Source organism: Portunus trituberculatus, chromosome 50 (assembly GCF_017591435.1).
Source record: "Portunus trituberculatus isolate SZX2019 chromosome 50, ASM1759143v1, whole genome shotgun sequence".
In the NCBI taxonomy this organism is placed as follows: Eukaryota; Metazoa; Arthropoda; class Malacostraca; order Decapoda; family Portunidae; genus Portunus; species Portunus trituberculatus.
In genome coordinates, this window is record NC_059304.1 from 9,863,893 (window position 1) to 9,888,892 (window position 25,000).

Sequence of the window (25,000 nt, forward strand, 5' to 3'; positions counted from 1 at the left end):
TTGTATGTGCATGATGTCAATCAGCGGGTGGTGTCGTGGAGGGACGCTGTCATGCTGGAGGGAATCGATCTGCAGTATATGGCACGACTCCGTCTGGATCATGTGGAGATTAAGGTGTTCCCGCAGATGCCAGTCCTTGTGTAGTGTTGCAACAAAACTGTTTCGGGAGTATGCAGTGAAGAATAATGTATTGATCTAATGTTTTGAAAGCAATTACCACGTAACCCAGCGCAAGAGTGTTATGCTAAACATTGTTCCATTTTTTACAGGCTGTGACGCAGATAGCAAACCTGAAGGGTCAGCCCTTTTCCTCGTTCGTGACCCTTAGTGGCCACCATACCATTTTTGGTCATGTGAGCTTCAGTGCTGCAATCCGTGTCGCTAGCCTGATCGCCGTCACTGTGGACAAAGTCGTGATCACTCCACAATATGTTCTTATCGCTGATGATTCGCAATACTTAAATGGTATGTATGTTTTCCTAAAATGTTCGATACCATTTCATTTGACAACATATTAGGATACTCTTCACAGTTCTACAATCTAGATAAAAGGTAGTGGTGTTGGTGGTTCTCTAGTGGTAATGGTAGTAGTCACTAACTATTATTTTTCCCACCTTCAGGGTCACTCACCTGCCAGTATCTGAATGCTGTTTCCCTGGAGGTGGTCACCATCAATGGCGTTCCACTTTCGCCACTCCTCTCCTCTCTAGTCTTGAAGGACGCCCGTTCCGCTGTAAATGGTTGGTTGTTTTGAAAATGAACAGTTTTTTTTTTTTTTTTTGTAAGCCATTATTTTTTACAATATAGAAATGAATACGAAGCCATCAAAATAAGATTTTGACATTTGTAATCGTCAAATCAAGCTGACAGTTCGTAGTCAGAAGTTTGCATCGTAGAAACATAATACGGACTTCGAGAGTTGTCGTCGCCAACGCCTCAGAGGCCTGTGCTGGCCCAACACTGAGTAGTTGCTGGGTCTTGCAGGTCTTGTGAGGGTGATGGGCAACCTGGCGTACCATGGGAACCTGCAGGTCAACCTCAGCTTGCCTCTCGATCTGAAAAACGTCATTAAAGTTGATTATGCAGGATTGCAGGTTGTCACAGGTGAGTGAGAAAGGTGGAGGACCTTCATGAGTGTAGGATGGAAAACGTTTCTCTGGATTAGACAAAAATTGTAATACCTTGGACTGCCCTGAAAGGCTGGACACTTGTTTTAAAATGTCGCAGTTAAGGTATTTATATTTTTTTAATACCTATAAAAGCTATTATAAGAATTAATGAAGAATATTTGTATGTATAAGGGAGCGTGTGGCCAACTTTGTAATCAAGAGCGCGAGAGCCAGCACTTCAGACACTCATCCACCATAATGAAATACGCAGAACCTCCTGAGTGGTGCACAGCAGTGCTGCCTGAAGGCCTATAGACACCAGAAATTTTTTTTCAGGAAACAGTTTCCAGACTACTTCCAAACAAACTAAACATTTTCCAGATTTCACAATCGGTTTCCAAAACTTTTCCAAACGCCAAAATATTTTCAAAGATTATCATTAACTCTAAATTCTTGAAATTTTTAGAACAACTGCTTTGATGCTTGACGTCTTTACTCTCCCTGTGTCATTTAATGTTGTGTGTCTAGGTGGCCACCAGGTGGGCGAGCTTGCAGCTCCGTCCATGGCGATAGAAGGACGTCTCAACAATATGCGGGTTCCCGCCGAGGTGTTTCTAAATGGCAGCCATCACTCGTACATTGTAGTGTCAGCTGCTTTCAGCCACGTGCGGGCCATCTCTGTCTTCATTTTCCAGAAGCTCCACAATCTCACGGTAAGTTATCTATAGAATATGCAATATGCGCAGTCCTGAGCCGTATTGATATAGAGACTATTCATATCTTCTGTAACTGCTTGAGCTACTTCCCTCTGTCGGTCACAAGCTAAAGTAAAAGTTGAAGTAGGTTTGTGGATGAATACTGATGCTGTTGACTTATGCCTTTCTTCAGGTGACCGAAGGTCGCTTGGACGTACTGTTGCTCTCGGGATATCAGATAGTGACGGCACCAAAGACCTTTACTTCACTTCAGCTTTTGGAGCAAAACGCTCCTAACTATAGGAGTGCTAGCATTCGCCGTCGGCGTTGGTCGAGTGAGAACTGTGAGTTACCGAGGAATCGAAGGCCAAAAACATTGACTGCCCGCATAGAAACGCTTTTTTTGGTCCTAAGAGGAGTGGCAGCAGCCCAGGATCTCTTGATCTTTCTGACTGAGATACAACCAGGACAATTTCTGGTTCCTGGACAGAATCTGAACTTTTTCAATTTACTGATGCAAAATGTTGACTGTGCTATTTTGTACCTCGAGAACAACGGTAATCTAAAACTCCATGAAACTTTGGATGCAATAAAGTGGCACAATACGACCGTCTTCATACAGAATGAATTACCCACCGATAATATGACAGAAATGATAGGTAACATCCAAAGTTACTTGGTTCAGGAAAAGTTGGAACTAAAAAAAGTTACTTTGAATGCCGATGACTTGCTTCTTATAAACAACTTAAAGAAAGTTGACTCGACGAGACGTGATCTGCTCATTCTAGACTATTTGATTGATATTACAAGCAACCATGAGTTGGAGAACCTTCCTTCTGAAATATTCCATCGTAATTGTTTGCTGTTTTGTCCTGCATTCCATGAGAATATTCGAGATAGGAAAAAAATGCAGATGAGTTGTATCCCAGAAATTTTGACAGTTTTTAAAGCCATGAAAACCATCTCAAAGTATTCGGCGATCATTACAGAAATGAAGCAGCTATCGGCACACAGTTACCAAATACTCAAGGCAGGAGTTGTACGATATCTCCTTGGTCAGCTGCTTCGGTCGGTATCGGAGAAGAAAGAGCTGAGAAAACAGGTGTACGCAGCAGTTGTCTGTAGATTATCGCCTGAAGGAAGTGAAGAATATCAGCAGATGCTTATAACTTATCGAAGAGAATTGCACCAAAATACTTCCAGATTCATTCACTCGAGGATCAAGAGGCAAGCATCTGAAGCAGGTAAAACTTAGTATTACAGTATTTGATTTTTTTTTCTAAAAGTTCGAGTATGTGAAATAGTAAGTACTAAGTTTTGAATCTGTTATCTCAACCATAAAACCTAAAGTATGTGACTCATTAGATGTGCCACCGTAGCCTTGCGTGAATTAACACATATTTGATTCATGTTCTGACACAGGATTGTCTCTCGACAGCTTATGGATTAACAGACCCTGAACCTCCCTCCACATTGCCAGCTTCTAACAGTGAGGACACTTCCACCATCCCACTTTCATTTAATGAAGACGCAAATGAAAATTCTTCCACCCTCCAAGATTCAGTTATTGAGAACACCAGTCAAGACTCTTCTACACTTTCGGCCTCCACCACGGAGGCCACCAGTGAAGACTCTCCCACACTCTCAGTCTCCGCCAGAAAGAACATCGGTAAGAATTTCTCTACTCTTCCATCCTCCACCATGGAGGACACCAGTAAAGGCTCTTCCACCTTCCCAGCCACCCCCACTGAAAATTCTTCAGGCTTCACGGCTTCTCCCAGTGGAGATATCACTGACCATTCTTCTGCTCTTACATACTCTGTCTTCACTACATCCACCAGCACAGGCTCTTCCGCTTTTATATTGTCCACCATTGAAGGTTCATCTAGTTTTACAGCCTTTTCCAGTGATGATTTATCTACCCTCCCAGCCGCCATCCCTGAGGACACCAGTCAAGACTCTTCCGCCTTCACGGTCTCCATCATTGACAATAACAGTGAAGACTCCTCCGCCCTCCCACTCTCCGTCACTGAGGACACTAGTGAAGACTCCTCCACCCTCCAAGCCTCCGTCACTGAGGACACCAATGAAGACTCCTCCACCCTTCCTACCTCCATCACTGAGGACACCATTGAAGACTCCTCCACCCTCCCAGCCTCCGTCACTGATGAAACCAGTGGAGACTCCTCCATCCTCCCAGCCTCCATTACTGATGAAACCAGTGGAGACTCCTCCATCTTCCCAGCCTCCATCACTGAGGACACCAGTGGGGACTCCTCCACTCCCCCAGCCTCCATCACTGAGGACACCAGTGGAGACCCCTCCATCTTCCCAGCCTCCATCACTGAGGACACCAGTGGAGACTCCTTCACCCTCCCAGTCTCCGTCACTGAGGACACCAGTGGAGACTCCTCCACCTTCACAGCCTACGTCACTGAGGACACCAGTGGAGACTCCTCCATCCTCCCAGCTTCCGTCACTGAAGACACCAGTGGAGACTCCTCCACCCTCTCAGCCTCCGTCACTGAGGACACCAGGGGAGACTCCTCCATCCTCCCAGCTTCCGTCACTGAAGACACCAGTGGAGACTCCTCCACCCTCCCAGCCTCCGTCACTGAGGACACCAGTGGAGACTCCTCCATCCTCCCAGCTTCCGTCACTGAAGACACCAGTGGAGATTCCTCCACCCTCCCAGCCTCCGTCACTGAGGACACCAGTGGAGACTCCTCCATCCTCCCAGCTTCCGTCACTGAGGGCACCAGTGGAGACTCCTCCATCCTCCCAGCTTCCGTCACTGAAGACACCAGTGGAGATTCCTCCACCCTCCCAGCCTCCGTCACTGAGGACACCAGTGGAGACTCCTCCACCCTCCCAGCCTCCGTCACTGAGGACACCAGTGGAGACTCCTCCATCCTCCCAGCTTCCGTCACTGAGGGCACCAGTGGAGACTCCTCCACCTTCACAGCCTACGTCACTGAGGACACCAGTGGAGACTCCTCCATCCTCCCAGCTTCCGTCACTGAGGGCACCAGTGGAGACTCCTCCACCTTCACAGCCTACGTCACTGAGGACACCAGTGGAGACTCCTCCATCCTCCCAGCTTCCGTCACTGAGGACACCAGTGGAGACTCCTCCACCCTCCCAGCCTACGTCACTGAGGACACCAGTGGAGACTCCTCCAACCTCCTACACTCCGTCATCGACAATACCAGCGAAGGCTCCTCCACCCTCCTAGCCTCTTTCATTGAGGACACCAGTGGAGACTCCTCCACCCTCCCACCCTCCGTCATTGACAGCACTAACGAAGGCTCCTCCACCCTCCCAACCTCCGTCACTGAGGACACTAGTGGAGACTCCTCCACCATCCCATCCTCCGTCATTGACAGTACCAGCGAAGGCTACTCCACTCTCCCAGCCTCCGTCACTGAGGACACCAGTGGAGACTCTTCCACCCTCCCAGCCTCCATCACTGAGAACACCAGTGAAGACTCCTCCACCCTCCCAGCCTCCATAACTGAGGACACTAGTGAAGACTCCTCCACCCTCCCAGCTTCCATCACTGAGGACACCAGTGGAGACTCTTCCACCCTCCCAGCCTCCATCACTGAGGACAGCAGTGAAAATTCTTCCGTTACACCGTATCGCAGGGAAGATGCCAATGAAGATTCTTCCACCCACACATTATCCATCGGTGAAATCAATACCGCTTTCGCTGCTGCCACCACTGAATTTTTTTCCTCCAGTTTAGACTCTTCCACTTTCACTGGTTCCACCAATGAAATCTCTTTCAATTTTTCAACTTTAGCCCCACTCTCTGTCTCTCCATCCTCCATGTACGGTGATAGTGTGTTTCTTTCTGCTCGCGCTGGGTTATTATCGGAACTCCGAGAACTTGAGACAACCGTGGCTGTGGACTCCGATAAGACCACTCAGATTTTAGGATTCCAAACAACTGATGAGAAAACAACACCAGAAGACCATGTAACTGATAGTATCTTAAGACTTTCAACGACAGGAAATGCACAAATCACCGGCATTTTTGCAGACATTTTAGGACTGAGAACAACGGAAGGGACCTCAGAATCTATGGATAGCGTGACCGTGGACTTAAAAGGAACCATTGATTTAACTGCAATCTCAGGATCCCAGACTGTTGGGATAACTGGCAATGAGATTGCAGATCCAGAAACGATACCTGAAGCAGAAAAGCCGAATTTTACAACGGACATAACCAAAACCAGTACTACAACAGTAACGGATGTCACAGAGGACTCTTCACCAAACACGATGACCGAAAAAGCCACAGAATCAAGTGTAGTTACGGACAAGGACATAACAAATCCCTTTACCATTGTGAACAACAACATGGAGGTGAATCTCTCCCAGACTGATGCTGATGCAATCCTTGTACCTTTGAAAGTGTCTCTAAACTACGAAAACTGCAGTACCCTTCCTCCAAACCTACTGCAGGACTCAAATCGTCTCATGTATCTTTATCGACGCATGCAAATGACCGATGACTATTTTTCCACTGTAGTCCGACTCCTGCCTGAGCTAAAAGTTCCCAAAGAACCCTCCCAGTATGACGTTGGTGTAGAAGGCGCTATGTTAGATGCGTTTGGATTTTTAATCGATACAGTCAAGAAATTTGTACTTGATCCCATCGGCTTTCTAGGTGAGTTAGACATAGAGAGACTCCAGAAAGATTTGGATTTTTTCTTTTTTGTGTCGAGTTTTGCCACATCCTCACAGTACTACTACTGGTCTGAAAGATTGCGATATAGAGATCTGTATTTAAAAACTTTGTTGGAATTCAGTGGAATAATCACCAGAAGACTCCTGAATTGCTTTGAGACATTTTATCCAGAATTTTCTACCTCAGGCTACGAAACTACATCACATCCTTTTGCTTACTCTGATGACATGCCTGAGATTGTGAAGAATATGAGTGAGGAATTTAAAACCAACAGTGCCTTGATAAAGAATTTGATGATCCTGTTGAACTTCACCAAAAACGTTGTGGCGCTCAACCCATATCTGAATAAGAGGTGTCCGGCGCCGCACGCCATCGATCCCGAGGGTGTGGCCATCGCGATAGAGGAAGTGAGAGAGACACTGGGCTTTATTTTGGAGGACGAACTTATGTTTAGTAAAGTCGTCAATACCAGTTTTTTAGAAAACCAGGTCCTGATTCTTAAAGATAACACGCAAATGTGCTTGATGGCGAGTCACCTACCTCAGGAGGTAGAGGCTTCTTTGAGTCAGATCTATGAAGAGAATGGCTCTGTATTGGCAGAAGACGCTCAAAAACTTTTGAATATTCGTATAAAACACCTACAGCGGATCAACCTCGCCCTGGTAGACACTATTGTCGATATTGCTGATCATCGTGCCATAGATAGTGAACTATCTCCTCCTGAACCTATCAGTGCTATCCCTGACTCACAGACTCAATGGAACTGGGATGGTTTATGGTTGGATGGTCGCCTGGCAGGTTACCTCCTCTCTCAGTTGTTTGATGAGGCTGGTCTACTTCTCTCTGCATCGCCTCATAAGGAGTACACTGCCAACTTCTACCCTGCGCCACTCAGCCATGTAAACTTCATAGGTGAGAAAATACAACTCTTCTATTCCAGTGAATGTGTGCCATGGAGGGGGAAGAGGCAAGCGGAGTATAGAGGAAGGTGTAGTGGAATGTTATGTTAGGTAATGCCACAATATAAGCCATATATGAAGGTTCCAAGATAACATTGTTGCATCTCTGGCCAGAGGCACACAAGGACAAGGTGCGACACCTCAGATTCCTTTCCGGGCTGAGTGCTCCCACGGTGCAGGGGATGGGAATGGCACAAATACAGCGGCACGGGTTGGCTCTCACTGCCACCACAAACATCGTTCTCACCTTCGTCGCTTCTGTCACCGTCAGTCTGGCACTTTCTTTACAGTATGAAATTGTGCATTAATTCATTGAACTAAATCATTGTAAGTCGTTAAAGATACCCTTACTTAGAATTTATGCAGTAGATGATTAATTTTGCAAGAATCTATTGTACAGGCGATTGATCATATCACTAAGTATTCTCGTCCACGACCTTAGGTGGATGGGCCGGTAACAGTGTCCCGTGTGAACGGGATCCACGCGTCTTCCTTCATCACGTTGGGTGGACATCACACACTGCAACAACCCTTCATCTTTATGGTATGTAACACCAACTTCTTGCTACGCGCACGCACGCACGCACGCACGCACGCACGCACGCACGCACGCACGCACGCACGCACGCACGCACGCACGCACGCACACACACACACACACACACACACACACACACACACACACACACACACACACACACACACACACACACACACACACACACACACACACACACACACACACACACACACACACACACAGATTGGAATATGCAGGAGTTGTGTGGTCCCCCGATTAAAAGAAACACATAAGGAAGTTGGAGAGACTACAAAAAATGGCTACAAGAATGGTTCTTGAATTTGGAGGGATGACATACGAGGAGAGACTAAAGGCTATGGATCTACCAACCCTGGAACAGAGAACGGAGAGAGGGGATCTGATAAGTTTATAAATTGATTAATGGAATGGATCAAGTGGATAATGACAAACTGATCCTGAGAGAAGAATATGACATTCGAAGCACAAGATCTTAAAGTAAAAAACTGAGGAAGGGAAGATGTCTGAGAGATGTTAAAAAATATAGTTTCCCGCAAAGATGTGTTGAGACTTGGCATAGTTTGAGTGAGGAAGTGGTGTCAGCAACGAGTGTGCATAGTTTTAAAGAAAAATTGGATAAGTGTAGATATGGAGACGGGGCCACACGAGCGTAAAGCCCAGGCCCTGTAAAACTACAACTAGGTAAACACACACACACACACACACACACACACACACACACACACACACACACACACACACACACACACACACACACACACACACTTGCTTCTGGCTAGTCCTGAGCAGCGGCTTTTTTTTGCAGGGTTCCATCACGGCTGCGGCACGAGTGAGAGTACATAACGAGATCAACGGCCTTGACTTGGTACTCTTAAGTAATAGCGTGGTGTTGACGTCCTCTGTGACGCGCCAAGTCTTGCGGCAGCCCATCATTTTTACACAAGTGTCCGCTCAAAGGTAAGCCCCAGTACAGGCAAGTACTGTTGTCTCAAGTTCTCGGATATCCACTAATAACCCATCGGGAGGGTTGGTAAGATCCACAGTACCTTCTCTCTTTCTCCTTACAGGGTGGTGTTTGAGACAGGCAGAGTGCAGGAAGTGGACTTGGATGATTTGGTAACGCTCGGCCACCCTGCCATCATCACAGGTGAGTTATGTTATTTTTTTTTTTTTTTATCACACTCGCTTCTATTTTCCATTGTCTGTCAACTACAATCGCATTTTGTTTATTGGCTATATTTTCTTGAAATCTACACGCCCCTCACCAATCATCTTCGTAATCGCTCAAGCTCTTCATGCATTCCGAGGATGTAAAGTAAAAACTGAAACTCCCCTAATCATTCTTACTTTGACAGGAAGGAAGACTTTCCAGGAATTGATTGTGAGGGAGAATGGAACTGTGGCCGGTGCCGTTGACGCTCGCTATGTCGGCGGCATCAACGTCACCGATCTCTTCTACAATTCCCTCATCAAGAACCCAGGTCACCTTTCCTCCTCGTATGCCCTTTTAAATTTCATAATCTTTATATTTTGGATTTTTTACTAATGTGATGAAGTTTTTCGTCAGAATTTAAATAAGTGTAATAGTTACTTTTTAGTACCAACACTAAGTGTACACAATCCTCGCAGATCTTATATGTGAAAACTAATATCGCACATTATTCAGTAGGTCGCCATGGTCGTGTTCTCGTGGCATGATGTGATGCAGTTTGTGTCATTAATGTAGCCATGGTTCCCCAGGTGGCCTGCAGGTGGTGGCGGGGAGGCTGCACCTGCGCCACCTTGTTGTGCTGAATGACGTCACCACTCACGGTATTGTCTGCCTGGATTGGCATGGCGTTCCTGGCGTCTTGGATCTCAACAGGTGCTAACTTTCCCTCCTCGTCTCGCGGTAGCAGCAGACCAATAGTACTCTTGGTGTATATCAGGGTATTAGGACTGTCTAACATAACCTTATGTTAAACAGAAGGTTGCATATTATTTTGCAATTTTTGTGCTACCCTTTGTCTTATTTCCCCTTACACACGCACTCCCCACCCTGACACACACACACACACACACACACACACACACACACACACACACACACACACACACACACACACACACACACACACACACACACACACACACACACACACACACACACACACACACACACACACACACGAAGAATCTTCGTTACTGTCATTTGATGCTCACTTCTCCACCAGCATTGCAAGTCGCGTGGTGCTCCTGAACGGCTCTGCTAGCATCACCGCAGATCTAGTCATTACGGGCAGCGTGTACGTCACTGGCTTGTTCTTTCGAGGTTAGGCAACAGGTTGTGCTCCAACGGCATCTTCAGTCATGCAAACACCTTCAAAGGCGTTGTCTGAAATCGACACCACTGCTTTCGTTCTAGACACGTTGGACGGGGTGTCGGTGGCGCTGTACCGAGACGGGTGGATACTTAGGGACACCGATCAGAGCATCCATGGCAATGTGTCCTTCGACAACATTATCTCTCACAGTGTTATCATCTCGCAGGGAATTAAGGTGCAGGATGTTGACGTGACTCGCTTGTATCTCAAAACCTTCCTGACGACGTGGCCCAGCACTCTTCCCTTGCCCCTCACATTCCGTAAGGCCTCTTCCAAATTTTTTACAGTCGAGTTTGTTTCGGTGATGCACATTGATGTAGGTTGTCTGTACATTGTTGTTAGTTATCGTCTTCAACATATCATGAAGAGCGCACTTTCTTCATTGGAATCCATTGTTCGTGTTGTACAGGCGGGCATGTGAATGCAGCGCGGGTGGAAGTCAGGGGACTGGTGCAGGGATGGGATCTCTCCAAGCACGCTCTGCTTCAGCATTCCTCTAGCACAGTTTTTACCGCCGCCAAGGTCTTCCTGGGTGACGTGCTTATCGCTGGAAACCTCACCTCCACAAACCCTGGTGACGACTGCACCTACTTTCCCTTTCTAAACCTGACGGTTATAGGTAAGACGTCGGGGGTGTGTGGAGTTGTGCGTGTTTCTGAGTGTCAAACCTATGTACATAGTGCCACTGATGCCCTGCTATAAAATCTTGCGTTGTTCATAATAACACTAATGCTAAATTGTCTTCCGCAGGCACGGTGGTGGTGGAAAATATTTTTCCAACTGCCTCTGTATTTCTGCCAGATCACGAGATCACGACCAAGACCGCCACGCAGTATTGGCTAGCGGACACGGACACGAAAGTGTCGATAGAGATATTCTTTGACGTAATTGTTTTGTCGCATCTTAATGCGATCGTGACGGTAGGTGTGATCTCGTTAGTTGATGGAGTCCTTTGATTATTATTTTTATTTATTTATTTTTTGTTTATTTTATTCATCTGTTAAATTAATTAATTAATTAATTTTTTTTTTTTTGTGTGTCTGTGTGTGTGTGATTACTGTCTTCAAAAATTTTTCATTATCCTCAATGTAGCTCGATACAGGCAACCGCAGGTCCTATTGTTTTCCCTGACAGTGGAACAACTTGGAGATGAAGGACTTCAGCAAGAGCTTGTTTGAGAAACGATGCGACGTAGTGCAGGCGCTGGCGGGCTTTTATTCCTTCAGTGATCTGGAGATTGAAGAAAGTCTCTACACGCCAGCCATCAACGTTAGTACCAACTTTGGGGAGAGGAAAGGATAAACTTACTTTATACGACATGATAGTTGTCCACTCATGATCCAACGCTTTAGAAAAAATATGGCTGTTGTCGTTGCCGTAGTCGTCGTTAGTGTTGGGGTTGTTATTGTTGGTGGTGGTGGTTGTTGGTGAAGATGGTCATGGTAATGGTTGCATTCATGCACTAATCTCTCGTGCCCCAAGCTTGTGTAATAATTGCTTTTATGTTTTGTGTTATAGTCAGGCGACAAACAATCGTCTCCCGAGGTATGTATGGCGCTAGTTAGGTGTAGTAAGGCATCACACGTGCTCCGAGGGAGAGCCTCGATAGTTGCACTCGTAATTCCCCTTAAAGGACAACAGCGAAAGAACGAATTTATTCTGTAGTAAGTAGCTTTACCTCTGGAGACTGCAGGAAGTGACACGAGCCCGATTTGCCTCAGGAAAATAATGAATTCCTCTTAACTAGGTGCAACATTCAGGAAATATTTTCATGAATTCTAGAAAAGGTTTCTTTAAAGTATGATTGGAAATTATTTAAATTAGAGTTCGTCCCTGAACGGCGTGGTAAGCAGCAACCTGCGGCATGTGTTAATGGCAGACGGCGCACAGGTGTTCACCGGTCATCCCAGTATCAACAACCTTCGTGCTCACGGTACTGTGCCATCTAGGTGGGAACGTGACAAATTTTTAGTTGTACGATACTTCATGAACGTATTGTGGTACTTGGTAATGCTATGACCGTCCAGTGGACCATCATTGTCTTCAGCTTTCTTCTTGATTGATGTGATGGCTCTCCGGCAGGGAGTGGTACTGTGGTCACATCTGAAGGAGTTAATGGTCTGCTGATGTCCCATATGTGTCGCCATGCAGAGCCTTGCATCGTACACGCCCCTAAAACTTTGGTGCAAGACTTTGAAATCATGGAGGACTTGACTCTACCAAAAAACAGGTACATAGCGCGCAAACTTCGCTTTCGTTGTAGCACTTTGGAGTATTTTTAAGAGTGGTTCTGGGGTGATTTTAGTCAGACAGCCATAAAACCAATCACTGAAGCCATCGTGAGATATCGGAAATCCGCAGCCTAATTACCGAAATGCCTCCTAAATGAAGCCACACGTGTTTCAGTCTCGTTCAGGGCGTTGATGTGTCGCGTTCTCTGCATGCATGGGTGTCGAGAAATTTGTGTGGCTTCATACCCGGGCTCACCACTTTCACCGGTCCCTTCATCGTGGACAATGCTGACTACAACATCAGGTTGGTGAGCCACTGCTACATTCTTGAACCCTTTTACTCTGGAGTAGATCTACTTTAATTTTACGAGCGAAAAATCAAACAGTTCCTGACGTTATTGCTGAAGGATATGAAAGAGTGAAGCTTTTCATGTGTTGCATTATAAAGGTGTACAGTATACAGGAAAAAGTGCAAGCAAGGCAGCAGTCAACAGGCTCAGAATAACAGGCTCCTGGAAATCAACAGTGGTGGAGAACAGGAAGACGGTAGAAATAGATAAGATTACGAGTTAGGAATATAATGAAAGGAACTGTAATTGTGTTGTGAATATGACACACATGATAGAGTCCATCAATGAGGTATATGTTGTATTTAGTTGAATTTTGCGCTGCTTTGTAGCAACTGATCTATTAATAATACTAAATGGTGTGCTTGTCAATACGGTTTTTGATTGCCGAGATTAGAGTGCGTGGCCTGGTGGACGGGGTCAAAGTCACTACCAGCCATGTCATGACCCTTATCGGAACACAGTCGATGAGCGGCAAGCTCGTCATCCACCAAGGTGCGTCCTCGTCCACATCTTTGTCTTCGTCTTTTGTTCGACGTAACGCTAAGTCATCACGGGGTCACTTAATTTTTTTTTCTCATTATTGAAGGTAATTAGTATTTGGGAATAGGCGCGGTAGTGCAATTTTGTGGTTTTATTTCTTTATTTAAGTCTTAAGCTTGAGATTTCAAGCATCTGTTGTTACTATGTTGTTACTATGTGCTTTCATGTATCGCCTTCACTTGTTTTCATGTAGGAATTAGCGTTGTGAGCCACGAGATAACTACTTTGGACGGCCTCTTCAATGGTCACAACCTGACGGACGCAAGGCAAAGGGCTGTGAGTACATGGGGGCGAATGGGGAGAGCATTGCATGCATCTGTTGCTACCTTGTTTATACTATACCGCTTTTACACCATACGAGACCTTTAACCAGAATGTCTATCTCCCTTCCTATCTCAGTTTCTCCTTGGGGATCCTGCGCTGCCTGTAGTGGTGCGGGCGCCTGTCATCTTCAAGGACCTAGTGGTGTTCCGGGATGCTGCCAGACTCAATCCCTCTGATCCCACACCAGTTCCGATCTTCAGAGACTTCAAATCCTTCTTTTTCGATTTTTCCCTTCTCCACAATCTCAGCGTGCGGAGTCAACGGGCCATGCAAGGTGAGACCATGAGTACACTGAGCACGCAAGACTTGCTGGGTCGCTAAGGCTGCTGCAACTTACTCTTACTGTAAGGTAACGGTGGATACTTGCACTAGCTTGTCTTCGTTCCATTGTCCATCTGACCATCAATATTGCACTACTGCTGTTGTTGTAACTTTAGCTGAAATACTAATACACGTTTGTATTACTTACCTCGCTCATCATAATGCAGGTAGTTGTGTATATTATTGGATGTAGTAGAAGACCTTTTGTAACAAAAAGTTGAACAAAAAGAGGAAAGCCATGAGGTTAATGTGTCACTTGAACATCGGCCTCTGTATCCCCACAGGCCGCGTGCGGCAGTACTGGGGGTGGCGCGTTGTGCAGGAATTCGACAGTAACCATGAAAGACTGATTCCTCTCAGTCTTGAGGGGATATCAGGCCCTGTCAGTACAACGCTTCTCCCGCAGCACCACCACCTAGCGCTTGTCTCCAGTCAGGGCAACGTCCCCGTCCTGCAGCGGGAGCCAGATGTCGACCGCTACACAGGCTCCGGTGAGACTCCACCGGTTGCTTGTTTTCGATTAGCGTCATGACCTTTGTTCAGATCAGCCTGTTATTTACTGTTAATTAGAACAAATTTTAGGACGCAACACGCTAAACTGTATATCTTTTACACTGCGTGCGTGTGTGTGTGCGTGTGTGTGTGTGTGTGTATTTACCTAGTTGTAGTTTTACAGGGTCTGGGCTTTATGCTCGTGTGGCCCCGTTTCCATATCTACACTTATCCAATCTTACTTTAAAAGTGTGCACACTCGTTGCAGACACTACTTCTTCATTTAAACTGTTCCACGTCTCAATACATCTCTGCGGGAAACTATATTTTTTAATATCTCTCAGACATCTTCCTTTTCTCAGCTTTTTACTATGCGATCTTGTGCTTCGGATGTCATATTCTTCTCTCAGGATCAGTTTCTCATTATCCACTTGGTCCATTCCGTTGATCAATTTATAAACTTGTATCAGGTCTCCTCTCTCCCTTTGTTCCAGGGTTGGTAGATCCATAGCCTTTAGTCTCTCCTCATATGTCATCCCTTCAAATTCTGGAACCATTCTTGTAGCCATTTTTGTAGTCTCCAATTTCCTTATGTGTTTCTTTTATGAGGGGTCCACACTACTCCTGCATATTCCAATCTGGGTCTTATTATAGTACTTATCAATTTCTTCATCATTTCTTTGTCCATGTAGTGAAATGCTACTCCAATATTCCTTAGCAAATTATATGTTTCTCTAAAAATTCTATCAATATGGCTTACTGGTTGATTGTTTTCTTCCATCGTCACTCCTAAGTCCTTTTCCTTTTTAACTTTCTCCAGTTCTACTCCATCTCCCATCTTATAGATTCCCACGGGTCGTCTTTCACTCCTTCCCATTTCCATGACATGGCTTTTGTTCACATTGAATTCCATTTCCCACTTTTTACTCCATTCCCAGATCTTATTTAGGTCTTCTTGCAGTGTGTGTGTGTGTGTGTGTGTGTGTGTGTGTGTGTGTGTGTGTGTGTGTGTGTGTGTGTGTGCGCGCGCGCGCGGAGCGTGCATGCACATACTTGTGTTCGTGGATACGCTCGCAGATGTGACCCTAGCAAGCAGGTGCACTACTGGGCTGGTGAGCTACATCTCGGAAGGCAGGACCTTTATAGTGACGAGCCACGCCTGTCTCGAGCACATCACCGCACCTGTTTACTACGCCGCCTCAGTCCACGCCACCATCTCTGAGGTGCCTCAGTTTGTTCGTGTTTGTGACAGATCATTCCGCTTGTAGTAGCATCTATATGTTGACATGAAGCTTAATGGCGACCATTGACCTTACCACGCCGATCTCTCCCAGAGTGTGGGGACTGACGATGACTTGCATGTGTGGGAGGTGACGCCGCAGGGAGCCCTGCTGAGAGGTGCCTTCAGTGTGCCTGGCGCCTTGGACATCCAGGTAAGTTGCCTCTCCTCTCGTGAAGACACCTTCTTCTAGGTGCTTCTTCAGATAACGAAGAGAGGAAATGTTTGCAATGTTGGCACCTGGATGATGCAGAGGTTCTTAGGGTATCATGGTTATTGTTGAGTCTGAGGTTACTGCAAGTATTGGGGGAACTTTGTGCAGCGACGCGTCATTAAACTATTTTGGTGCGGCAGGTGGTGTGGCTGGAGCAAGCCTCGAGTACGTGCCTTGTGGTGGTGGAGGCGCGAGGCACGGACGTGTTGGTGGTGTGCGAGCGCCAGGCTGGCATGTTCGTGGAGCACCAGCGACTGAACTTCACGCGACCCAGCAAGGTTAACGCCCTCCTGCCGAATTTCTTCTAGTACAGATATTGGGAAATACTTCATAATGGCATAACCAAATAAATGTTTCAATATTATGAAGTGTTCGCGTCTATCCCTCCAGGTGTCCGTGGTGCAACACACGCCTCCCGTTGGCAGAAAACACCTGGCCCTCGCCGTGGCGGATCCAGGCAGGACGGCTCTCAAGGGTGGCGGCATCTACTTCTTCCATTATGACGTGAAGAGTGGCGAGTTTCTTCTAATACAGGTATGTGTACACGTATGTCCTTTCGCCTAAATTGAAAAGATTAGAGGATGATATGCAGTTTGTGAATTTAATGTATGATTGGTGGTGATGGTGTATCAGCTGTGACCTCACACTTTCACACCTTTGCCATAGGAAGAACTGCTAGAGGATGTGGTGTGGGTTGAGTTTGTATCCCGTGGCCCCGACCTCTTGCTGGCGGCAGTGACAGAGGACAGGCTAGGGGTGCGGGAGGGGCACGTGTGTCTCTACAAGTAAGTGAATTTTGTTGCTTCCAGTCTTCACGCACTGGACCGTCTTACTTACTGACTGTCGTTAATTTAGATACTTTTAAAAACAGTCTTCTTAGCTCTTTCTATTTTCTAGGTAAGTAAAGATTCCCCGGAGAAATATTTTTGCGGTAAAATTTCCCTCTACATAGAATTATGTAGGATTCAATTTAAATACACTTAATAACTTGCATTGTGTTTTCTTGGAAAAATCTAACTCGGCTAATCGTTTGGTGAGGGAAACCTTTGATCGAATTAGTCATAGTCAGTTTTGTGTACTGAATTGTACACGCACGCATTGCTGCAGGGTTGACTGGTACAATCCGGACGGCCTCACTCCCCTGGGCCACCGCGGCCCTCTCGTTAAGAGTGAAATCCCTTCGCCGAGAGTGTCCGGACTGCAGCACACTCCTCAGCTGTTCGCCGTGCAGGAGCTGGAACTGGAGGATCCCAGTGAGGCCAGGTTCCTTATCACTCCCTCTGGGGGCCTCCATCTGTACGTGGTCGGCCACAGCGGACTCATCACTTGGTTCTCCCAAGAAGGCATTCACAGGTGAGTGGTGCACAGCGGATACAGTAGATCAGTTAGAAACCGGGCAGGGCAGGGTAGAGTTGTGTTGACTTTGGCAACTTTTCAGATTCAGGAAGGAGGGTGAGGTGCGCGTAGCGAACGGAATGACGCTGGAGGTGTGGGCCATGAAAGGCAAGGAGTGGACACCGAGGATATCAGTCGCGGGTGGCAGATGTCCTCGCGGCAGCCACCAGGCCCCCAATCAGCCCACGTTTGTTTTAGAGATGATTTTCCGGGGCAGCCGCAACATACCAGCTCAGTGATGACGCCCAGGCGGCCACACCCGCCGCTCCAGTTGGCAGCGCTGGCGTCTTCCTTCACTACTTCGATGGAATTTTTTTTATCGGTTTTGTCTTCAGTGACGCCAGGCAGCCAAACGCTAGATACTGAATGATTAACACCGCACTCACTCGACGACTCCTGCTCAGGGACACCACTGACTCTTCAGCCCGATCGGGAAATCACCGATCAATGTCTGTCTGCGAGTGGCTGATGAAATAAATGTAACACAAATTAGTTCTGTTTCCGTGGTTGTCATGTTTCCTCTCTTTCGTCCATCAACTGGTAGACTTCCACAGGTATAGCTTCGGAGGGTAATTAGGTAGAAGGCACATCTTGTGAGATTTGTTAGTTGCGAAATGTTGAGGCCAGAATCAGTCAACACATTCCTCTCATACCCACTACTATTATGGCGATTTTTTTTTCGAAGATTTACTTAACTTCTTAATTAGATATACTTTTTTTTTATCTGAATTTTTAAGATTTTAGTTTGCTTTCCTGCTCTCATTCGAAACTAGTTAATTTTATCAGCTTTTAGCGTTTTTTTTTTTTTTCTATCTCCGCAGTTGTTACAGACGTGGGACATAGATTGGCCTCGCCTCGGTTCATTCAGATCACTCGCAAAATATTTAGCTTGAAAACTACTTTTAAGAATTTCTAGTGTGTGTGTGTGTGTGTGTGCGTGCGCGTGCGTGCGTGCGTGCATTGTTCTTGTCCACTTCGTATGTGTGTGTGCCTGTTACCCTGTCTGTATATTTAGAAAGTCCGTCGTTCTGTTTCTTGTTCCATCAAACCTTAATACTTTAGTGCCTCGCCATTATTCAATCCCTCATCCTCCTCCCCCTACTAACAACAACAACCCACGATACGAGGGCTCACATTACATGCCACTGAGGTAAGACGGGGAACGGGGGGGCGTGGGAGGGGCCCGGGAGGGTGATAGGTGAGTAGGAAGGGAGGGAAGGGGGTCGAGATGGCTAATCCAGTTTATATCGCTAATTACCCAGCACGCAGCTCCCTCAACAATTTTCGAGGGGGATAATTCCATTACAGGCCCCTGGGGGAGGAGGGTGCTATGCCGGCGTCGCGGTTAGGAAGGGAGAATAGCAGTCTCTCTCTCTCTCTCTCTCTCTCTCTCTCTCTCTCTCTCTCTCTCTCTCTCTCTCTCTCTCTCTCTCTCTCTCTCTCTCTCTCTCTCTCTCTCTCTCTCTCTCTCTCTCTCTCTCTCTCTCTCTACTTTCTTCCTTTTCACTGCCCTCTCAGCTCTCCTTAACTTAACCCTCTCCTTCTCTCCCCTTCCCTTCTTGTAATCCTCAACCCACTCCTCCTTTACTCCTTCCCTCGTTTTCCTCCTGCCGGCCCGTTTAGCTATCCCTTCACGTCTCCTCCCTCGCGCCGTATCTCTCCGCTGCAGCTAAGACCGCCCCAAGAAGGCCAAGGCAGCCACGAAAAAGCGAGGTAATTGTGAGGGTAAGGGTGAGTGGTGTTCCCTTCTCCTCGATGCCTGGAGTTGGTACCGCCGCCCAGCCAAGAGTCGCTATCTTGATTGCAATATTCTTCTCTCCATAGCGTGGCGTTCGATGCTTCTCTTGCTTCTTTTGGCTCACTGTCTTGCCCTCTCTATGGCTGACTGGCTGGAACGATGGCTGATTGGCTGGCTGCCTTGCTGGACTGGTGTTTAGGTGTCTGGGTGATTCTCTTAGGTGATGGATGGGTTGTTCGTTAGTTTGATGGCTGGATGGCTGGTTGGCTGGGTAAATGTTTGCTTTATTTGGAAGGAAGACTGACTTATTTGAGGGCTTTCTGGCTGGTTCGATGGTTTCTTGTAACCGGCCTGATAACATCTTGGATGTCCTTATGCCCGAATGTTTGGTTTGGCTTTCTGGCTAATTCTTTGGCTTGTTAGATGACTGGTTCGCTGTCTGACTGTTCGTATATCAGGTTGACTATATGGCTTTACTCCGTGGTGGGTTTGATGGTCGTCTCGTCTGTCTGTCTGTCTATGCAAGTTCCCTTCCCAGCCAAGCCATTGGTGAGGCGTTCGAGTAAGGCCATGTGTTTGATCTGGTGTTGAATTTGTAACTGGATGTTATTGTGTCCGTGTTGGTCAAGTTCTGCACCTCCTTCCATTCACGTCTTGACGCTTGTGTTGTGTTGCATTGCTTTGCGTTGTTCTTCCTTCTCGTGCCTTTTCATCTCCCTTATTGCCATTCATACTGAGTCTAAATGAAATAGCAAGCAAATGTAATCAAGCTGCCGCATTAAGCTGGTCTGGTAGCGAAGGGCAAGCTTCGTGCTTCAAGATATCCTAACTTTGAATCCCACGCTCGCCTGTTCCTCTCTTCTCCCCTCACGCCCACTCTTCCCCACGTATTTCCTTTTAACTCAAGCTTTCTTCTCGACCTCGTAATTTTTCTTCCACACGTTCCACCTCGTAAGCCTCCCTTCCTTTCTTCTCCTCCCCGCCTTTCCTCCTACCCTCCCATCCTCCCTTCTCCCGCTCGCATAGTTTTCTTATCCACGCTGTAATATTCCTCCTTCCCATCATCGTCTTTTTTACACTGAACAACGCTCGCCCCAATTTCTCTCAACATTCCCTTTTTCCTCCCCTGCTTTCCCTCTCCCAGCGTCTCTTCGTGACCTCATCTCCCTCAAAATTGGGCAGTGGGAGGGGGTGGAATGGGCGCCGCCGGCGTGGTCAGGGACGTCGATGGAAGCTTCGCCCCTGTGTCTCCCCGCCCTTGGATCTGTTCGTGGCGATGCTTTCATGATCATTTTAATCAACACTCTGACAATCGACTGTCGTCTCCGTTTTCATTTGTATGTTAATTTCGTCCCTGACGCCCAGTATTGCCACACAAGGAGCAGGTGTTTTCCCGTTTTTAACTCGAAATTGTAGCTGTCCTGGAGCGTTTATTTGTATGTGGCGGCGTCTCTCTGTGTCCGAGGTGGCACCACTGCTGCTGCCGGTGCCGTGAGGAGTCGTGCCTGGGAGTGTCAGTGCCAGGATGTCAGCACGACACGGCAGCATGAGAAGCGTTAGAACGCACCACGCACCAGCACGCACACCACGCCATTACTTGAGATAACAGGCGGCGCATGAAGCCCATCAACAAAAAGAAAATATGAGAACGACGAGATGAAAAAGAAAATAAGTGGAAGTAATGGAAGAGGGGGAAGGAGGGAGAAAAAGAGTTGTTCATCAGACCATAAAGTAATAAATCCAGTCCAGCCTCGGCCGCGGCACGATGGGCGAGCCTGAAATATTCTCCCCGAGGCTGTGTTTGCATTAAGGGGCGAGGGAGGCGGGGCCACACACGGAAAAATGGAGGGGAACCAGATTAAATTGAGAAAACATCATATCGGACATAGATGTGATAGCTTTTTAATTTCATATATATATATATATATATATATATATATATATATATATATATATATATATATATATATATATATATATATATATATATATATATATCCACACACACACACACACACACACACACACACACACACACACACACACACTGGTGTGTGGTGTGTGCCTGGTTTCAGGCCTATCCGAAGATCGGAAATAATGAGCTCTGAGCTCGTTCCGTAGGGTAACGTCTGGCTGTCTCGTGAGAGACTGCTGCAGATCAAACAGTGAAACACACACACACACACACACACACACACACACACACACACACACACAGAGAGAGAGAGAGAGCATGCACGGCAATACAAATTCCCAGTCATTGATCCTCCCACCCTTGGACTGGAACAGGCTCGTGGCCCCAAACACGATTAGGAGAAGCCCCAACACCATTATGTAAAGTCCGAAGGAGGTTCCACACTCCAGTTAAACGGCAGCATCGCTCCGGACCAAGACTAATGGAATTTTTCATTTCTATTGTGCGTCAATTAAGAGGAAGGAATTATGGAGAATATCTTAGGAATTACCATTATTAGTTTAGGAGTGGGGAAAAGAAAGAGGGAGAAGAGGTGGAGGAGAAGGAAGGAGACGGGGAAGCGAGGTGAACAGGAGAGTGGGAAGTAGGAAAGAACGGCTTTTAGAAATTAGACACGAGAGTGAATGGAAGGCGAAGGAAAGGAAAAGGTTACGAGGAGAGGCAGTATGACCACGTGGGCTGATGGGATGGGATGAACCTTAATGTCACACCCAGACAAGCAAACACAGACATGAGAGAAAGAGTCGAGACACTGAAACGTATAAACAAATGGAGAGAGAGAGAGAGAGAGAGAGAGAGAGAGAGAGAGAGAGAGAGAAAGTGGACACTCAAATTATCCTTGTCTTAAGAGGGAGCTGGACACACTTCCTCCTTCCTCTTTTCTCCCGTCTTTTAGCCCCTCATTTCTCTTCATGTCTTTATTCTCCCTCTTAGCTTTTTTCTTTCTTCCCTAATCATCTAGACGCCCTTCCCCTCCTTTCTTCCCTCTCTTTCACTCTTCCTGCGTCCCTCATTCCTCCTCCTTCCATTTTTTCTCTTATCTCCTCCTTACTACTTGCTTTCATTCTATATCACGTTTTCTCTTTCCTTTCTGTTGCCTCCCTCACCATTTCATTTTTCAGACTTTGCTTCTTTTTTTTTTATTATTTTTTTTGTCTGTGCCGTTTTTTCTTTTCTTTCTCAACTTCACTTCCTTCATCATTTCCTTTCTCATCATTTTCCGAGCAAGACTATATTATTTTTTTTCTTTCTCTTCCCTTTTCCTCTCTTTACTCAGCATCATTCACCCAGTAGTTTGTTGTACCCCCTTCCTTCGCCTCCTTCTCTTCCGATTTTTCTCCACTTTCATTTTTTGTCTTCTTTTCTCCTCCCCTCCACTTGCAACTCTTTATTTTCTTTATTTCTTTCATCTTCCTACTTCTGCTTCTCGCCCCCTCTCCTACAACTCCTTCACTTCTTTCTTTTTCCTCTTCCTGCTCCCCATCCTCCTCCTCCCCTCCTTAGATAGCTTACGTCAGGTCATCCAAAGTGGCTCTACGTTTCTCTCCGGACGCTGACCACTCGCTGCTGCTCCTTGTTCTTCTGTGCCCTTGTTGGAAATTATGTTGAGGGTCGCCTTTCCTAGAGAGAGAGAGAGAGAGAGAGAGAGAGAGAGTGTGTGTGAGAGTGAGTCGAAAAAAAAGGAGTCGAGATGTTGCCAGATGCTCATGTTAAATTCAGTGGCCTTTTTGGGGACAGTGGCGGGCGTCCTCTAAGACTCCGTAAGGTCCATTGTGACTTACGTTTAAGCCGGCCACTTGGGATCTCCGGCGTCCAATGGCTTTGCTCCTCCATTCCAACCCCCTTCCTTCCTTTCCTTTTCCCTTTTCCATTTCCCCCTTTCTAGCTCGCACAAGGAGGAGGAAGTAGAAGAGGAGGAGGAGGAGGAAGAGGAAAAGGAGGAAGAAGAAGAATAAGAAGAAGAAGGCGTCCAGAGGCTGCCATCCGAGGCCTCATTAGTATTCTGGGTCGAGACGCGCTAATTCTGGCAGTCACTCCCTCGGGTAGGATTTGTGAGACTTAATCGGTTTTCCGGATGTGCACGAAGGCAGCCTGGTAGAGGGACGTGTCTAGGGTGGGCGGGGGAGGTCATAAGGGTTGTGGGGTCTTCGGGGGTACATGGGTTCCTGGGGGCGTTGGTAAGGGAAGGAAGGGGCATGGAAAGGGCACGAGCAATGGGGGTTAAGGGACTGAAAGGAAGATTAAGGGTTTGAGAAGTCTTGATGAGGATAAGGACGAGGTGAAGGAAGGAGACGAAAGGAAGGAAGGAAGGAGAGAATGATGAGGTTTTGGATTTGATTGTTTTAATGTGATGTTTCTAAAGCGGAGGGATTTAGTTAATTAGTCTCACGTATACATTTGGGCGTCTGTCGTGTTACATTTTGGTGGTGAGGACTCTGTGATGACAAGCTGGTGTCTTTCGTGCCATTCCTATTTTGAAGTCACGCAATGGACGCTTCAGATAAAACAGGTAACGAGCAGGTGTCATTAAACTACACAGTGATGAAGGAAGTACATGCTAAGATCTGGAATCCCCTTTACACGAGTGAGATTATTACATCGACTTTCAGAGAGAGAGAGAGCTCGTCAACAGGAAGGGAAAGGGGAAAGGATGTGAAATATGGGAATTAGAACATAATCACAACTACCAGTGTTGAGTAAAGGACAAAATACTTATTATTCATTTCATCAAAGAACGAGTTATTTATGTGGGGTGGTGGGCAGGAGGCAGCAGCTGGTGAAAGTGATGTTGGGGGACGGGGGGGATGACGAGGAGTGATGGGGAGGAGACGGGGGGATGCGGAATTGAGTCACTGATCCCCAAGCGTCTGGCCTCATCCCGGCTGTTGGCAGAGTAAGAATGGCCTCTTTATCTTCCTTATGTCGAGGGCCGCCCCAAGGTAGGCACGAAGAAAGTTTTAGTCGTATGGAGTCCCGGGAGACCTTGGATAATGCAGATCGTGACGGCTAGATGGCGTTGGGAACTGTATCGCGTCGTTATTCTCCCTCCTTCCTTCACTCTCGCATGCCTCGGTCGGCTGGGTCCGATGCTTCGTAGCAGGTCGGGGTCTACACGTTCATGAATGCAATGTCGCTGGTGCAAGGGCATTATTTTATTTATTTTACTTATCTTTTTTATTTTATTTTTTTTTTTTTTTATTGCTTATTCAAGTTATCGGTGCGTGGTTGTTCTGGCTGAGGCTGTGTTGGTGTTGTTTGTGTGGGGGGCTCGTGTGGTGGCGCATGTGGTACGGCTGGTGTTGACGGGTGAGTGGGGCAGACTGTGTACTGATAACTGCTGACAAAACACACACACACACACACACACACACACACACACACACACACACATTTTCACAGTACATTTTTCCCTCTAATCCCATAAACAAGCACATTGAAGCTTCAGTCGACAATTATCGCTCTTGATCATCGAAGAATTTAATATTATGATAAAGTAATTATTTTAACCTGTTATAATTATAATAAATTTAATTGGAGCACTTGACAGCCATGATAAAATATTATAGAGTACAAATCCCTATATATCTGCGGCCGTAAAATGGCAACGAGGGAACAGCGGGGCGATTACATGTCCAATTAAGCAGTAAAAATGAGATTCAGGCATTAGCGCGCCGGAGCCCGGTATTCACCTATTGGTTTCGGGTCGCGCGCTATATTTTCTATATAATAGTCTGCGTCAAAAGCTACTGGAATGAAATTT

The 25,000-nt window shown here is 46.6% G+C and overlaps 1 protein-coding gene across 3 annotated transcripts in view; it reads left to right on the forward strand.

Moving 5' to 3' along the window:
* Positions 1–18,019, forward strand: part of LOC123499741 — a 30,069-nt gene extending 12,050 nt beyond the window's left edge. For 2 of the 3 annotated variants that reach the window (XM_045248179.1, XM_045248180.1), the window contains exons 14-46: positions 1–114; positions 270–465; positions 621–740; positions 985–1,104; positions 1,638–1,822; positions 1,998–3,048; positions 3,243–3,473; positions 3,735–7,412; positions 7,574–7,725; positions 7,902–8,003; positions 8,824–8,975; positions 9,086–9,165; positions 9,374–9,499; positions 9,759–9,882; positions 10,232–10,329; positions 10,423–10,641; positions 10,791–11,000; positions 11,132–11,301; positions 11,516–11,650; positions 12,206–12,314; positions 12,464–12,611; positions 12,788–12,916; positions 13,357–13,454; positions 13,696–13,778; positions 13,902–14,100; positions 14,432–14,638; positions 15,717–15,862; positions 15,974–16,072; positions 16,273–16,410; positions 16,523–16,666; positions 16,799–16,917; positions 17,240–17,485; positions 17,571–18,019. The exon at positions 1–114 is cut by the window's left edge and continues 50 nt beyond it. In XM_045248179.1, the coding sequence (XP_045104114.1) occupies positions 1–114; positions 270–465; positions 621–740; positions 985–1,104; positions 1,638–1,822; positions 1,998–3,048; positions 3,243–3,473; positions 3,735–7,412; positions 7,574–7,725; positions 7,902–8,003; positions 8,824–8,975; positions 9,086–9,165; positions 9,374–9,499; positions 9,759–9,882; positions 10,232–10,329; positions 10,423–10,641; positions 10,791–11,000; positions 11,132–11,301; positions 11,516–11,650; positions 12,206–12,314; positions 12,464–12,611; positions 12,788–12,916; positions 13,357–13,454; positions 13,696–13,778; positions 13,902–14,100; positions 14,432–14,638; positions 15,717–15,862; positions 15,974–16,072; positions 16,273–16,410; positions 16,523–16,666; positions 16,799–16,917; positions 17,240–17,485; positions 17,571–17,766 (9,324 nt within the window). In that variant the 3' untranslated portion in view covers positions 17,767–18,019. Of the gene's footprint in view, positions 115–269; positions 466–620; positions 741–984; positions 1,105–1,637; positions 1,823–1,997; positions 3,049–3,242; positions 3,474–3,734; positions 7,413–7,573; positions 7,726–7,901; positions 8,004–8,823; positions 8,976–9,085; positions 9,166–9,373; positions 9,500–9,758; positions 9,883–10,231; positions 10,330–10,422; positions 10,642–10,790; positions 11,001–11,131; positions 11,302–11,515; positions 11,651–12,205; positions 12,315–12,463; positions 12,612–12,787; positions 12,917–13,356; positions 13,455–13,695; positions 13,779–13,901; positions 14,101–14,431; positions 14,639–15,716; positions 15,863–15,973; positions 16,073–16,272; positions 16,411–16,522; positions 16,667–16,798; positions 16,918–17,239; positions 17,486–17,570 lie in introns of those variants that run through there. The other variant, XR_006673076.1, reaches the window with a different exon arrangement.
* Positions 18,020–25,000: the final 6,981 nt, after the last annotated feature.